The sequence below is a fragment of the Aspergillus sydowii genome (genome assembly GCF_001890705.1).
Source record: "Aspergillus sydowii CBS 593.65 unplaced genomic scaffold ASPSYscaffold_5, whole genome shotgun sequence".
Taxonomy (NCBI): Eukaryota; Fungi; Ascomycota; class Eurotiomycetes; order Eurotiales; family Aspergillaceae; genus Aspergillus; species Aspergillus sydowii.
In genome coordinates, this window is record NW_024467863.1 from 1699316 (window position 1) to 1713167 (window position 13852).

Consider the following 13852-nt stretch of genomic DNA (forward strand, 5'->3'; position numbering starts at 1 on the left):
GCGTTTTGCGTGCATTTTGGTTTTACTACGTCCAATTTCCATGTTTTGATATCCTTATGCGTTAGGATCCGCTCATTTTGGTGCTGAGTCTGTCAGACGTATATTTAGTTTTGAAGCGTTTGTGAAACACAAATTGGATTTGATTGCAACTATGGTAGCCCAAACACGATATTTGTCAAAGAGACACTTTTGACCGTAAATTACTGTTCCCAAACCAAAATACTCACTCAATACCCTTCACATCAACCGCAACCTCCTCGTCAGGGCTATCCCCATCTCGATACTTCCACAACCTCGACAAATCCCCCAACTGCCTCTGCATAATCCTCTCCACCCCATCTAGCCCCTTCACGGGTAAATCAACCATGCGATCCATAAACCTACCGTCCTCTCCAAACATCGTATCCAGGTAATGCATATTAAGCAAGTGTCCTGACCCCTCCCGCACAAACACAGACCCCGAGAACGGACTCCCGTTCAAGTACGCTGCGACGGGACTCGTGAACCTCAACACTCCGATATTCGATACAAAGTCTTTGGTGTTAGCATAGTGCTCTATGTGTCGAAGCACTCGGCCAGCTCGGCTAGGGCCTTGACCGCGTCTGTGTCCTAGCATTGCCCCTGGTCCCGGATTGTCGTGTCCATGCTCATGCTCATGCTCATGCTCATGATGTCTATCACCACCACCACCGCCGTCAACATCCCCCAAATCCCTCAATGGCGGATTACGCAACGCCCGGCCTGCACTCGCAAATGTGTAAACCTCCAACTTCCGTAACTCTTTATGTCCCAACCCGCCGAACAGCCAATCTAGGATTGACGCCGCGATTATGCCCCCCTGCGAGTGTGCGATCAGCACGACTTTCTGTGTTGATGGGGCTGCCAGTGCTGCGCGGAGTTGGGCGCGACCCTGTCGGATATCTGCCGTTTTGTAGTCGAGATCTCGCTGGATGAGGCATTCTATTAGGTCGAGGATGAGGCCTTTGCTGTTTACTCAAGTTAGTTTCATTTAACCAAAGGATGGAGGGGGCGAACGTTGGGTTATGGATGCCGACGATTTCGCGTCCAAATGTTTCTGCTAAGAGGTTGAGGTTTGATTGATGCCAGTGAGTGCTGGTTGTGCAGGTGGAGTTAGCATTCTATATTCGAGATCTGTCTGCATCGTACTGAGGTAATTTAATTGTCCATACCCCGTCGCAATCCCATTGATAAAGAACCACAACTCTCTCTCATCATTAACAGGCTGTCTCGATGTTGGGACTCCAATAAGGGAGCGTCCACTTGGTGGCCCATTCAGCAGCCTCACCACGACGGCAGTCAGGAGTGCAAAGACCGCATAGAACACCGCGTGCACTATGAACGGGACGGCCCAGAGAGTGATGAATGCGAAAGGGAGAGATATGAGGAGGGAAATCTGGCTGATGATTAGAATGCCATGCAGAGTCAGGTCTCGGAGATTGGGGAGGGAGGGGTAGAGCTCGTCCGCAGAGCCGGATTTGAAGGGGCGCAATGGGAGAAGAATCAGTGGGAGCAGCCGGGACAGCCGGAAGACGGAGAGGATGTCCTCGTGGACCCAGCGGAAGGGATTGCTGTCTGTGTCTGAGGGGATGTCGATGAAGGGGTTGCCGTGGACTGGGGGGTTGGGGTTGTACGAGGCCATTTTGATTTACCACTCACTACCAAGGTGTGGTGCTTCTACGGTATTAATACTACCAGCCTTTTGTGGCTGAATGTGGTTGTGTCATGAATTAATTAACTGAACCAAGTATGAACTTTTCTTCCTATGCAGAATATCCGGAACGTCGTGGCATGATCGGATGGTTCCAAGAGTTTGCCCTAACTAAGTAGCTTATCCTCGGAGTGCATCCATCCCATCGAAGATCACTTTTTTATCTACGAGATTAGTCCATTAGACTCTCTTTCAACAATACTCACATAAAAGGTAAGGAAGGGACACTTACTACAAGGAAAAGGCGTCCACTCGCTCCCATCCTCCGGCAAATACACTTTAAATGCCCCGTTCACCATCTTACTCTTCATCTCCCCCGAGGGCCCAGGAGCGCGTCGAACATTCCTTAATCTACCTAGAACACGCAGAACACAAGCACCGGCAGTGGTGACAATTGCTCGTCCCAGACACGAGTGCTGGCCCCAACCATGGTGGATATAGCAATCAATAGGCCGGTCGAGTTTGATCTCCTCCGGATCGGGGAACTGGTCCGGGTCGAGACCGGCTGTGACGAAATCAGCAAAGATGGTGTCTCCTTTTCCGACTGGCTTTGTGGCTGTCCCGTCTCTGATGGTGGTACTGTTTACTGCTGTGCGAAGAACGCCGAAGGCTGGAGTGGAGAGGCGGAATCTGTAACATGCGTAAATAAGTTTACATGAGGGTAAATGAGTGGGCGGGCCTAACGTACCCTTCAAGAGCGTATTTCTTAAGCTTCTCAAACGCTTCAGGGTCTTCTGACTGCGCGAGGCTCCGAATTGCTGGCCAGTGGATGGCGTACTTGTCTGAGAAATAGAGATCGAGTAATTGTGCCCACTGCCGTATTGTCAGTACATCACTACTCTCTTTGGTAGAGAAACAAGAACATACACCCTGAGCTTGGGTAGCACAAGCTGCCGCCGCAGTGGGAATAATCGTCCAGACAACTTCTTCAACACTCTTCCCTCCCTCGCGCAACCTCTTTACCAATTCGGGCCCAAACCCGGCCAATTTCGACTTATTCCGACCGAAGAGCCGTGATGGATGGCTGAATAGGTACCCAGACGACTCTGAGACGACTTTCGTCATAAATTCGCCCATCCTCTCAGTCTCCTTGCTTGCGATGACACGGTTCCTGTACGACTGTGGCGGGTCAACGTCTAGGAAGACGTAGCCGAATAATAGGAAGAGCGCATCTGATAGCTCTTTGACTGTGTATGCGTCGGCTGGGGCATGGTTTATGCCTTTAATGGGCATATCGAAGAACTCGGAGCAGAAGTAGGCGTGTGCGAGGTTGCCAACGCTGGACGTATTAGATTTACTGAGTTTCAACTCTTTCGAAAGGGGGGTTGGTAGCGGACTTACTCTCGTACAATATCAACCTGGCACAAGCCTCCAAGCCTTTTGCTATTTCGTTTAATGAGGTCCGTCGTAATGGACTCGTAGAATTGCCGCACTTGATCTAGCGTATCGGACGGCCTGTACAGCCGTTCTGCAACGAATGTGCGCTGTTCTGCGTTTGCTAGGGAATCCCCACTGAGCATATAATCATGCTTGATAAGCTGGAAGGTATGCTCGCCCCCTGGTAATTCAAGAGTAAGCACCAGCACTGGCAAATGCGAAAAGAATGTATAGAATGACGAGCAAGAACTTACAAGGGACATGGAAATTCTTCTGATCATTCAATAGATCAACAACACCTCTCCACGTCGTAACAGGCACAGGCGGCTTAGTAAACGACGGCCTCTTGAAGTCCAACGTATCTGCTCTTCCATTTTTGATGAAGATCTCTTGGTTCTTCTCCGGCGTTGTAAACGGGTACAGGGCGTAGACACTGTTAGGGCTGTACCAGCCTGGGAACGCCCGCATGAGTAATTTGTACATGACACCGCCCCCTGCAACATTAAAGTCGGATTCCGCCGTATTGAATCTAATTAAGATTAGCCATTCAAGTCGTCTACCTTGAAAATGCTATGAAACTGCTGCTGGCTCACCCGAAATTCGTCAGATTGGCCGGACTATAGTCAACCGTGTAGAAACGGTCTCCGCGCACGAGGGCAACGGCGTCAGATAGAATGGCTACGGAGATAGTGAAGCCGGGACAGAGACCTGAACCAGGAAGGAAGGGCTTCTTGGCTTCTTCAGCCTGCACGCCTACGTAGAGCTCAATGTTGTCAGGATGACCGTAGAGTGCTTCCACTGGGATAGTTAGTTGGGATGTCCAGGCTCAAAGGTTTGAGTGTGAGAGAGACATACGTGCTTCAGCAACATCCGGGTTAGAATTGACCTCCTCTGTAATATCTATTAGCTTTGCCTGAATGGTGGACATAAGGCATTTCATACCAAACGTTGCATGCGGCTTTAGTTTAAAGAACGTCCTTAGCTCATTCAGCGTTGCTAGACCCCAATCTCTGCCCTGTTGGATACCGAGCATTTCGATGGCCCTCATTACTTTGGGTGTATTTAGAGCGCCAAATGCTCCTGGGCATAACGATCAGCCTTTCAGAACGAGTATCTCGAGTTATGAAAACGTACCAGCTACATTTTCACACCCATCCTGTAATAATTTCACCAGATCCTTATCTGCAAACTTTCCCTCTTTATCTCTCTGTAGCTCCCCAAATGTCCACGCCGATGGCTCATCTGGAACTGCTTTATCAAAATACTGCCTCAATCCGGTGAAGTACCGTTCTACGGACAATGCGCCTGATAATTACCAGTACTTAGCTCAAACGGTCCACCGAACAAACAAACGCAAAGCTCAAAATAAGACGACGTAGAGGATACGTACTAGCATCAACCTTCCCGCCAAAAACTTTAGTGGCAAGCTCATTCGCCCACGTCTCATCATGGTCACTGATCGCCGCATGCCAGCGGTATATCATATTGAACTCAGCGGAGACCTGGTTCCCGACGCCCTGGGGAAGCCCGTCAGAATCGAAGGCAGATAGAGTCTTGCGCGGATCGATCGTCCAGTCTGAATTCAGCGGGTTGTCGTTGAGGTTGAGGATTGTGCGCAGGTAATCATTTAAGATTATGGAGACGTACAGACCGCAGGTTATCCTATTTGCAGGTTGCAATGGTTTAGCTCGATTGAGGAATAGCGTTCATAAAACGGTTCAAGTATAGACGCACAGTCTCCCCGTTTGGAACAATGCCTCGTCTCTCTTCCCAAGAGCCCAGACATAGTCTGGTGATTTCTCTTCACTTCCGGCTGGCAAGTCGAACCTCCCGGTCTCATTGATCCTTGCTAGCTCTTCGACAACGTAGTTATGGAACCGGCTGAATGCGACCAGAAGCGCACAGACGCCGGGGGGTTGCGAGAGAAGGCGCTTTTCGGCAAAGGTATCTGGTTTTAGGAGTCCGTCTGTAAAGGTCCGCACTTGGGTCTGCTCAGCTTGGCTGTGGCCGTAGAGCGGACCGAGATCGAGATACGAGGAATTTTTGATGGTGGTGGGGTTTAGTTCATCGGTGCGGAAGAGATCTGTATGCTTTGAGCTAGTGTTTGGGATGCTAGGCTATGTAAAGGGCGTTGTACCGTGAATTATAATAGTAGCGAGATAGAATAGGTTGCTTGAGACCTTTGTGGGATGCTCTCTTGCGGGCCCTTGGCGGGCCAACAATGCTGCGGCCATTAGTATCTAGATACGGAGGGCATGTATCCCTGAAGAAATGGTTGAGGACGCACTGTCGAAAATAAGCCCCGGGTCAGGCAAGACCGCTGGTCGCGGATGCTTGGGTGTCACGGTCCGCGCATAGTGACTCCCTGATGCTCCGAGATGAGGGTACATAATATTCTACCATCGTGAGAACGTTAGCATTTACGAACATGATATCGAAGCCACGATTGTGCGAGCAGGCGTAGTACATTAAAACTCCCATCGGCACGTCTATAGCGAAACTCATCGCCCAGATACGACAACGGCGGATGCTGCAGGTTATTCCAGAGCGTTGTGACAAATGTATCTGTGAGTTTGTTTCTCAGGCCTGAAGTATTGGGCAAGGACGCTGCGACTTGGATTACATTTTCGATCTTGCAGAAGGAACATTAGCATCATCGAGCCTATCGCTAATGCATTAAAAGTAGACGAACAAGATACTTCCTGTCATCGACCAAGCCACCATTCAGTCCAGTCTGAGAGATTTCATGCAGAGTCCGAAGGTCAGCAGGGATGCGGTGTGCTTGGCTTAGAAGGTCGGCGTGTACGGAGCTGAGGAGGGAGGTGAAGGTGGATGGTTGCGATTGGGATTGGGATTTGGCTGAAGCCAGAGTTGTGGTGGAGGAAGATGATTCCTCGGTCTCGGAGCCGTTGTGCATAAAGGGTGCCATGTTGATACTGTGGATTATTAGAGTGTTTCATTGGGACTAGGACTACGGGATTATGCAGTGAGAGCACACAGCTGCTTATAAGTCAAAAAGGAGTGCACCATGTTGATCGCTATGATTCATGCCCTTGCCCGTTTATTTGGGTATTATACTCTATTCGCGAGCCTGGCCACGATGGAAGTCTAGATCGAATTAAACCGCGGATCCGTATAACCACGACGGTGGGAATTTGACTTTTGAGGCTGCGTGGCGCGACTCCACGATTGATCATGCTATCGCTCCCACTTTTATATACAGGCCAATTGTCATTAGAAGTCGACGGGTCAGCACGAGTAAGTGGATCGCTCGACCATGCAAAATACAAGGGCATAGCATAGAGATTCGGCACCAAGATGCGAACGGGGGAACAATCAAAACGCCGGCTAAATAACGCCCCAAACAAACAATTCTTCGAAAAATACAAATATTAGGTCAAATGGGCATTTTGTACACTAAAACATCGATTGAGTCCAACATAACGAGGCGCTAATTCGTCTAACGAAGCTGAAATAACCATGACATCTGGATAAGTTGATCAGAGGTTGCCGGAAAGCACAGCTTCCGTGGCTGCAAATTGAAAGTTAGCATCGAAGACCATAAATGCAGTAGCATTGGAATTGCTTACCAGAGTTGATATACGGGCGTTTTGTATCCAGGTTGACGCCAAAACGTCTCTCGAGCTCCTGTTTGATGTTCTTCTTCGTAACAGTCATCAGGTCTGCCGTGCGTAGAATGTCGCGGATCTCCGAAAGAATGGCGTCTTCGTTTGGCAGATGGCTTATGTCCTCCATTTCCATATCCATGTGACGGCTCATCATTTCTGATGGTGCCAGCGACATCCGAGACATATGGCGAGGCATGTCGAGTTGGGACATCGGCCTCGAACCGGGGATGCCGTACTCGGATTGCGCCGTAGGGTGGTACTTGGTGCCATACGAGATGCCCGAGATTTCGGACCGATCGTCTCGAGACGTCTGAACGTCCCACAGCTCTGCCTGGTACTCCTCCCACCTCTTCTTTGGAATGGTTTCCGGGTCGAACTTTCCTTCGTCTGATATGACGACTTTGCGGCCCTTCTCCCCAGTGATGACACGAGTATTACCCCAGGAGAAGTCATCCATGTGCCAAAACGAATAGAGCGGTAAGGCCAGTGCATACACGGGCATAGCGAGAATGTAAATGATCATCCACCCAATCATTTCCCATTTCCGGCGCATGATGAAGATGATGGCCTGTAGACCATAGATTGCAGCAAGAAGGAGGAACGACGTCCAAGGAATAGTTGATGTGTCGCGTGCGAGCCAGACAATCAAGTAAATGATGTAGGCGATGGTGACGGGCATAATAATAGTACTGATAAGGTCAATAAATACCACGAATCTCATACTGAAACAGCAGAAACCACATAGTTGCTGAAGTGGAATCAGCTCAACCAGGTTGTGCACAGTAGAGTTAATCCAGCGACGGCGTTGGGAGAGGAACACAGCCCAGCTTTCCGGAGCAATCGTCCAAGCCTGTGCTCGGAAGATGTACTTGGTTTTAAACTTTGGATGATGTTTCAGAAGCAGAGTGGTCAGGTAACGATCTTCACCAAGATGCAGCAAATTCTTCATATGCAGCGTGTCGACACGAATCTCCGAGTAGGATTCCACAACTTCTTTGCTCACGAAAAGGGGCTTCCCACTTTCGGCGGATCGAATGCGGTACATGGTAAAACATCCAGGCAAACAAGTAACGGACCCGAAAAGACTCTCGAACGCCTTAGTGAGATTGTGAGAAATGTAGTATTCGTAGACTTGAATCATAGTCACTGCAGAAGTTTTGGCATTTGTAAGGGATGTTTCACCGCAGACTCCAATAATACGGACATCGTTTAGACAGGAAGAGACCATCCGGGTTGCCGCATCCTGGGCAACGACAGTATCGGCGTCGACTTGCAAGATGAATTCGTAGAATGTTGGATTGACTCCAATGATATTTCGAATCTGGTGGTGTATTTCAAGTTCCATAGGGCTCATGGGGAGGTTGTAATGGACGCGGTTCAAGAATCGCATCAGCACCATCTGCGAGTCACGTTTGCCACGGTTACCAGGCCGCGAGACTTCGGAGGGCTTTCCAACCTTGACAACAACGAGGAAAGGAACGATGTGGCCCTGGACCTCGTACAAGCCGGAATAGACTTTACCCATATTGTGTTGCTTCATTCCTTCACCCAGACTCTCGAAGCTAAGCGGTTCTGGGTCAACTGTTTCTGGAACGCCCAAGATATCGAGAACAATTCGAGGTGTCGGACGATCGTTGCCTTGACCGATGATCATACCATCACAGATAATGACGAGAAGTTTGCGCTTATCGTCATACCGCATACGGGCCATCGAATCGATAGCACGGCGTAATGATTCTTCGTCTTCGGTGTACGCCGGAACTTGACAGATGATAAACTTGTCCAAGTTCTCCGGAAGGTTTTTCTTCCCAAATTGCAGCGCAGCAAAGAATTTGAAAATGACAACGGAACAGATGAGAATCGAGATTGCAAGGATGAAATACCGCGCGAATTGGCATTGAGTCGAGTTTCGGGTATCGACATGGCCGACGATGAAAAGATTATCCAGACATTTCATCATATCAGTACGCAATTTCGGGTTGATCTGTAGATTCTCCCAGAGCTTCGTAATGTCTTGGCCAGGTTTTTGCTGGAAGAGGTCAACCACCAAAGGATCCATGAAGTCAGAATCCACGCCTGATATATCCTCGCCCTCCCGGCCTTGAATACGGCGGCCTCCAGCGATATAAGTTGTCAAATCGTAGACTTTCCCGTTAATACTCGCGATGTTCTGGTCTTTATCCGCCAGGGTCTTCATGTATTGCGAACTGTAACCGACCCAGCCCTTGTAATAATTGGACTTGAGCACCCTCATCTGTTCAATGTACCAGTCTGGACGATAGTCCCCACCTTTTCGGAACCATCTAAAGTCGTGGTACAGAGAATTGGGGTCGCCAGAACCGACTGTCTGAACAGAACCAGTGAAATTCGTTGGTTCGTAATTGAGCAACACTTTCGGATCGACCTTGCCATCTTTGCCAGCACACAGGGCTGACACTTGAACTGGGAAAAGGCCTGTTGAATCCTTACCAGCGTATTTCTTCAACGCTGATTCCGGGACGATATTAGGATAATGTCTGGGCATGAATTCACCAAGGTCCAGCACAAGACCACGGATGGAAGTAAATGCGCTGTTGCCGTCCTCGCCGTCATGCGACGACAATTCTGAAGCGGAATAAACGTGTTGGGTAGGGCAGATCAACGCGGGGAACCCGACAATAATAAAGATCGCAATACCACAGCACAACCAAATGAGGAGGTTGATCGCAAACTTTTCGCGCCAAGCAACTTGAACGTCCTTGCGCTTCATCCGGCCGATAAAACGGATGGCAGGAGTTGGAATGTACCAAGTGAGAAACCAAACGAGGGCCATCCAGCGCTTTCGACTACCGGAGACAGTTAATTCGTCGACCTCTTCCATTTCCTTTTCATTCCCCTTTTCAAGCATCTGCTCCCTTGTTTCCAAGTTGCGGAACATATCACCTGAATTGAATGCTGAAAAGCCAGCTTCAGAGCGTCCATCAAAGTCTCGACTAGCGTTAGATCCCTGCTTCGATTCGTCCCCATAGATGTATGCACCAGGTGAATGGTCGACGGAATTGAGTAGCCGAACCTTGGAGTCGGCATAGTTCGCCGAACGGGGATGGAGTAGTGCATCGCCGCCATCATCTTCGAGACCGTAGGAAGGAATGACGCGCTCGCCTACCTTGGCAAGGTCTGCCCAGCATCTTTCGCTGAGGAACACCCCTGTACTGCCGACCCGGGCTTCATTACCAGGCCAACGTTTCTCGTCTAAGACGACTTCAGACTTTTCCTTATCACTGCCCACCACGATATTGCCTACTTCTGCGAGACCAAGGAACTCAGCAAACGGCAAGAAAATGCTAAAATCAGCGTTTCGGAGTCGTTGACTGATTTCAGCAATTCCCAATGTCTGCACCTGCGCTCTCACACACTTGCTATCAAACTGGTTTGCGATACGCCTGTCGTTTGGCTTTAGGCAAAAGACAAAGTATGGGTTTAGGTTGTTGGCAGTTAGGCATTTGTTCACAATGTCAAGAGACGAAAGGAACTGCCCAGCAGCGCCTTGCATGCCACCCATGAGCATTCCGCTCCTACGCTTCGCTGACGAGTTCTTGGCTGAGCTGCCTGCTTGACTTTCCGACTCATACGGATCTTCAGCCACAGCGGCATCGAAGGTGAGCCGCGAAGGAGGGCTAGCTTTGCGTCTTGCCATGCTAGGCATTCGGGTCGGCTTTGAGCTTACTTGGGCCTGCATGATTGCAGATCTCTCTTTAGGGTGTGCCACTGTTTGCAGGGCCTCTTGGCCGAAGAGCTCTTTCACAAAGTCGCTTCGAGTAGACTTCATGAGGTTCATCAAGTCTCCAGAAATAACCTCTCCGTTCTCCTCGAGAAGGCCAGTGGCGGAGTAGTCGACTTCTCCGGCGAAGTGCTTCACAGTGAAGGATGAGCGAGCGTTTTGTGAAACCATACCATATCCGGACTCTGCCCCGGTGGACCCAGCGTTGATGGCAGTGTTCTTATTCTCGAACCTCCTACGCACAGCTTCAACGAACTGAGCATCCGTTCTTCCGCGCCTAGTTTGGTCGTCTAGGATACTCAGTAACCCATTGCCTTGCTTCAGTAGACCACGCACGGCATCGGTGTTATCGAAATAGCTTGTTGCAGGGACAGCAACTTCCTCACGTTCCAGCATATCCGCCTTGCGATCGAAGAACGACCGGAGGCAGAAGTTATACAAAGACTCGATTGCCGCGTTGTTCAAAAGTTGATCAAGGGTAGAACCGGTGGAACATACTTGAGAAAATCCGGGGAAGTCGATGATTGAGACCGTATTCGCCACGCTATCTTCAGCAGCGCAGATTCTTTGATTCACGTTTTCAATGACATAGGCAACCAGAAGTGAGTATAGTACACGTGAGAGCTCGTCTGCGTTTCTTCGTGCCCCTTTCGGGTCTAGCATGACAGTGACGCGCTCTCGGTGGATGGTCTTCGTGCGGTACCCAAAGCTTGTCTCTAATTCCCCAAGACCAAGGCCAAGGAATGCTGCAACGATGGATAGAACGTCCTTGTTTTTCACAACGGTAACCGTCTCGCCTCCTTCGTGGGAATACCCACCGGATTCCTCCGCGCCAGTCATTGTGGCCTGTCCACTGCCGAAGTCGAGTTGGCCGATGTGAAGGATAGCAGCCAGGATTTGGCAGATTTCAGCAATATCACTCCGAGGAAATTCCAGCTTCCGGAGAGCGGTCTTGAAATGTTGAAATCCATCCGCATCGTTGATTCCGACTTTCAGCTGGGTTGGGTGGCCCAGGTACCTCCACCTCTTGTGGTCAGCAGAAGTGAGCCTACCGCCGGCAGTTGTAACATGGATAGAACTATCCAAGCCTAAATGTGACTTCTCCGCCGCGCTTGTTCCTGCCAGCAGATAGTAGAGGGCGTGGAAACTCCGTTCACCGGTAGGAACCGAAGCAATTCGGCTACGCTCAAGTCTGTGCTCGATGATCTTCCCACCAATCAAGGTGGGATGGACTGCGGAGGATCCATCATACTGTAATTCCAAAAATAAACCAGCTTTAGAGGCTGTGGGTGTTGTCAGGGATTTAGTGGTGGTAAGAGTGTCGAATATAAATGCGGCATATGACAACTTTGACGACAACGGAGTTGATGAGTATGAGAGGAACGATGAGAGAAGATGTGAGCGAAGAGTCGTCTTTCCAGAACCACTTTCACCTCTATCAAGTCACGGTCAGTGAGTAGAATGGAACCTGAATAGGGAATAGATGCCTACAAGAAAACAACCGCTTGGTTCTCTCCTCGAGTACCGAGACGGGTATACGCTCTTTTGGCAAGATCCTCCGCTTCTCCCATAGCACTGCCATCCTTACCGCCATCAGGACCTTTCGACGATGAGGTATAATTGTTAAGACTGATTAGTGCGTGTGAAGAAAGCCGTGCGGTTGGAAGTCCGACATGGAACCTTGATGGTAGACAGTTAGATTGGCCATCCGGCGTAAATCAGGACGGGTTAGGGAATGTCATACCGACTAGCTAGATGCGCGGTGAGATGGGTGTCGGATTGTAGATGCGCAGGTAATGAGGGGAGTGACGACTGCACATGGGACGGGGTATGTCCCGCTGGTGATGTCCCAGCCATGGCTAGAGTGTCGAAACCTCGACCGCGAGGAATCGTTTTCGGGAGATTTTATATAGGCAATATTATCACAGCGAAACACCCTCTTGAACGATCTGAAGGCGCAATCCTCGAGCGTGATTAGATTTTTGGACTGACGATGCTTTCTAACGACGGAGGCAAGTGTATGTCGCCTTCACAAGAAGAACCGGTGGTGAAGTTAGGTCACACAATAGATCGCGGGTGATTGGTGATTTCTGGAGCAGACGTGAAGAAAGGCCGATCGAACGGCTGTATCTGAAAATTGCTGCGTGAGAAGCGAGTGGCCGGAGCGATCGTGAGATGGAGAAAGTTGAAATGTAGCGAGAGGTTAAACGAGAGACAATCACATGTAGATTAGGATTAGAAGCGACGACTAGAAGCCAGAACTCTCAACAAGCAGGTAACGAAATCAAAGCGAAATGAAGTGGAAAAGACAGCAACAGCAACAAAAGCAAAGGCCGGACAACAATCGGCGGCGGCGTTTCTCTGGGATGACCTCTGATAAAGGGAAAACGATGGCGGAGAAAATGTGTAACAGTCTGGTACAAGCGTGTGTTTAGGTGCGTATTTTTAATACATCACAACAACATCAATAGTATCCCTCCGGCCTCCACGCGGTTTTACTTTGATGGAGCAAATGGACGACCAGACCCAGGTCTTATTCTTCAACACCTTACCAATTCTATTTAAGTACGGATTATTCTATTTATTGGCAGCAAGGAATTAATGACGGAGAACTTGACATTTATTTGTCCGCTTGTCCTCCACTGGGAGTGTGCCCCTCTCGCGACCGTCAACAAATAAAACCCTCTTGGTTGGTCCCTTGGTTGTGCTCCGGGCGGACGAACCGAAAGAACCTCGGGACCCTTGGTCCCCGACAAGACAGCGTTTTGCGGTTCTGGAGACAGGGTGTTCCCAAAATAGCTATTAAAATACAGCGGGCCTCAGGCGAGAAGAAAATTTTGAAAAAATAGTCTCAGATATGATACGGGACTAGACCAGATCGAAGAATGTGAGACAGAAGACTGGTCCAATGGACAAACCAATATAGTGTCAATCATCCAGCGCCACGCATCCAACTGACCCAACTCCCAGGTGAGGCACTCAGTTCTCGAAAAGGGGCTGGAACTTTTGCGAGCTCCCCCTTTTCCTTCCTGGTCGGACGCGCAGCCTGCATAGGATCAATAATGATGCGAGATAAATTTTGAAGGACCCGTTAGAGCCTGTCATGCCCATGATCAGCACCAACCCCAGCTTTGTCGGCAGGATACAGAGTGGATTCCCAGAACCGATGATTAACAGCTTGCAGGTGAAATCAGGAGGGATGCGCAACCGAGTGACAAGCTCTCAGGGAAATGGCCGACCGATCAGACAATGATCAGACCCGGTGGATCTTTTGGGGATTCGGCACATCGAAAAATACGAGGGATTGTTTGAATTTGATTTTAGCTTCAGCTTAAATTCCATTTGGCTAGAACTTTC

General features: G+C 49.6%; 3 protein-coding genes across 3 annotated transcripts; all 3 read right to left on the reverse strand.

The window, feature by feature from the left end:
* Window positions 1-31: 31 nt before the first annotated feature.
* Window positions 32-1754, reverse strand: ASPSYDRAFT_995740 (uncharacterized protein). Its single transcript, XM_040853276.1, has 3 exons — window positions 1191-1754; window positions 1036-1113; window positions 32-986 (listed from the first exon to the last, which is right to left on the reverse strand). The coding sequence occupies exons 1-3, from the start codon at window positions 1658-1660 to the stop codon at window positions 224-226; spliced, it is 1311 nt and encodes a 436-aa protein (XP_040702847.1). The 5' UTR covers window positions 1661-1754; the 3' UTR covers window positions 32-223.
* ASPSYDRAFT_995590 (peroxidase/cytochrome P450 family protein) lies at window positions 1755-6320 on the reverse strand. Its single transcript, XM_040853275.1, has 16 exons — window positions 5799-6320; window positions 5574-5738; window positions 5394-5502; window positions 5244-5330; window positions 4841-5189; window positions 4497-4768; window positions 4241-4411; window positions 4049-4186; window positions 3962-3997; window positions 3700-3904; window positions 3361-3635; window positions 3071-3287; window positions 2597-3008; window positions 2418-2542; window positions 1962-2359; window positions 1755-1893 (listed from the first exon to the last, which is right to left on the reverse strand). The coding sequence occupies exons 1-16, from the start codon at window positions 6033-6035 to the stop codon at window positions 1850-1852; spliced, it is 3240 nt and encodes a 1079-aa protein (XP_040702848.1). The 5' UTR covers window positions 6036-6320; the 3' UTR covers window positions 1755-1849.
* A 286-nt stretch (window positions 6321-6606) lies between these two features.
* chsE (chitin synthase class Va) lies at window positions 6607-12352 on the reverse strand (the record flags this gene model as incomplete). The annotated part of the gene is made up of 4 exons (XM_040842110.1): window positions 6607-6638; window positions 6697-11930; window positions 11987-12175; window positions 12240-12352. The coding sequence occupies 4 exons, from the start codon at window positions 12350-12352 to the stop codon at window positions 6607-6609; spliced, it is 5568 nt and encodes a 1855-aa protein (XP_040702849.1).
* Between the last annotated feature and the right edge of the window lie 1500 nt (window positions 12353-13852).

Coding starts and splice junctions, on each gene's coding strand:
- ASPSYDRAFT_995740 (XM_040853276.1), bottom strand. CDS start 1,660: ATGGCCTCGTACAACCCCAACCCCCCAGTCCACGGCAACCCCTTCATC. Junction 1,114..1,190: donor ATCAATGGGATTGCGACGGG/GTATGGACAATT, acceptor CTGCACAACCAG/CACTCACTGGCATCAATCAA. Junction 987..1,035: donor GTCGGCATCCATAACCCAAC/GTTCGCCCCCTC, acceptor TTGAGTAAACAG/CAAAGGCCTCATCCTCGACC.
- ASPSYDRAFT_995590 (XM_040853275.1), bottom strand. CDS start 6,035: ATGGCACCCTTTATGCACAACGGCTCCGAGACCGAGGAATCATCTTCC. Junction 5,739..5,798: donor TCGATGACAGGAAGTATCTT/GTTCGTCTACTT, acceptor TCCTTCTGCAAG/ATCGAAAATGTAATCCAAGT. Junction 4,412..4,496: donor TGGCGGGAAGGTTGATGCTA/GTACGTATCCTC, acceptor GGTAATTATCAG/GCGCATTGTCCGTAGAACGG.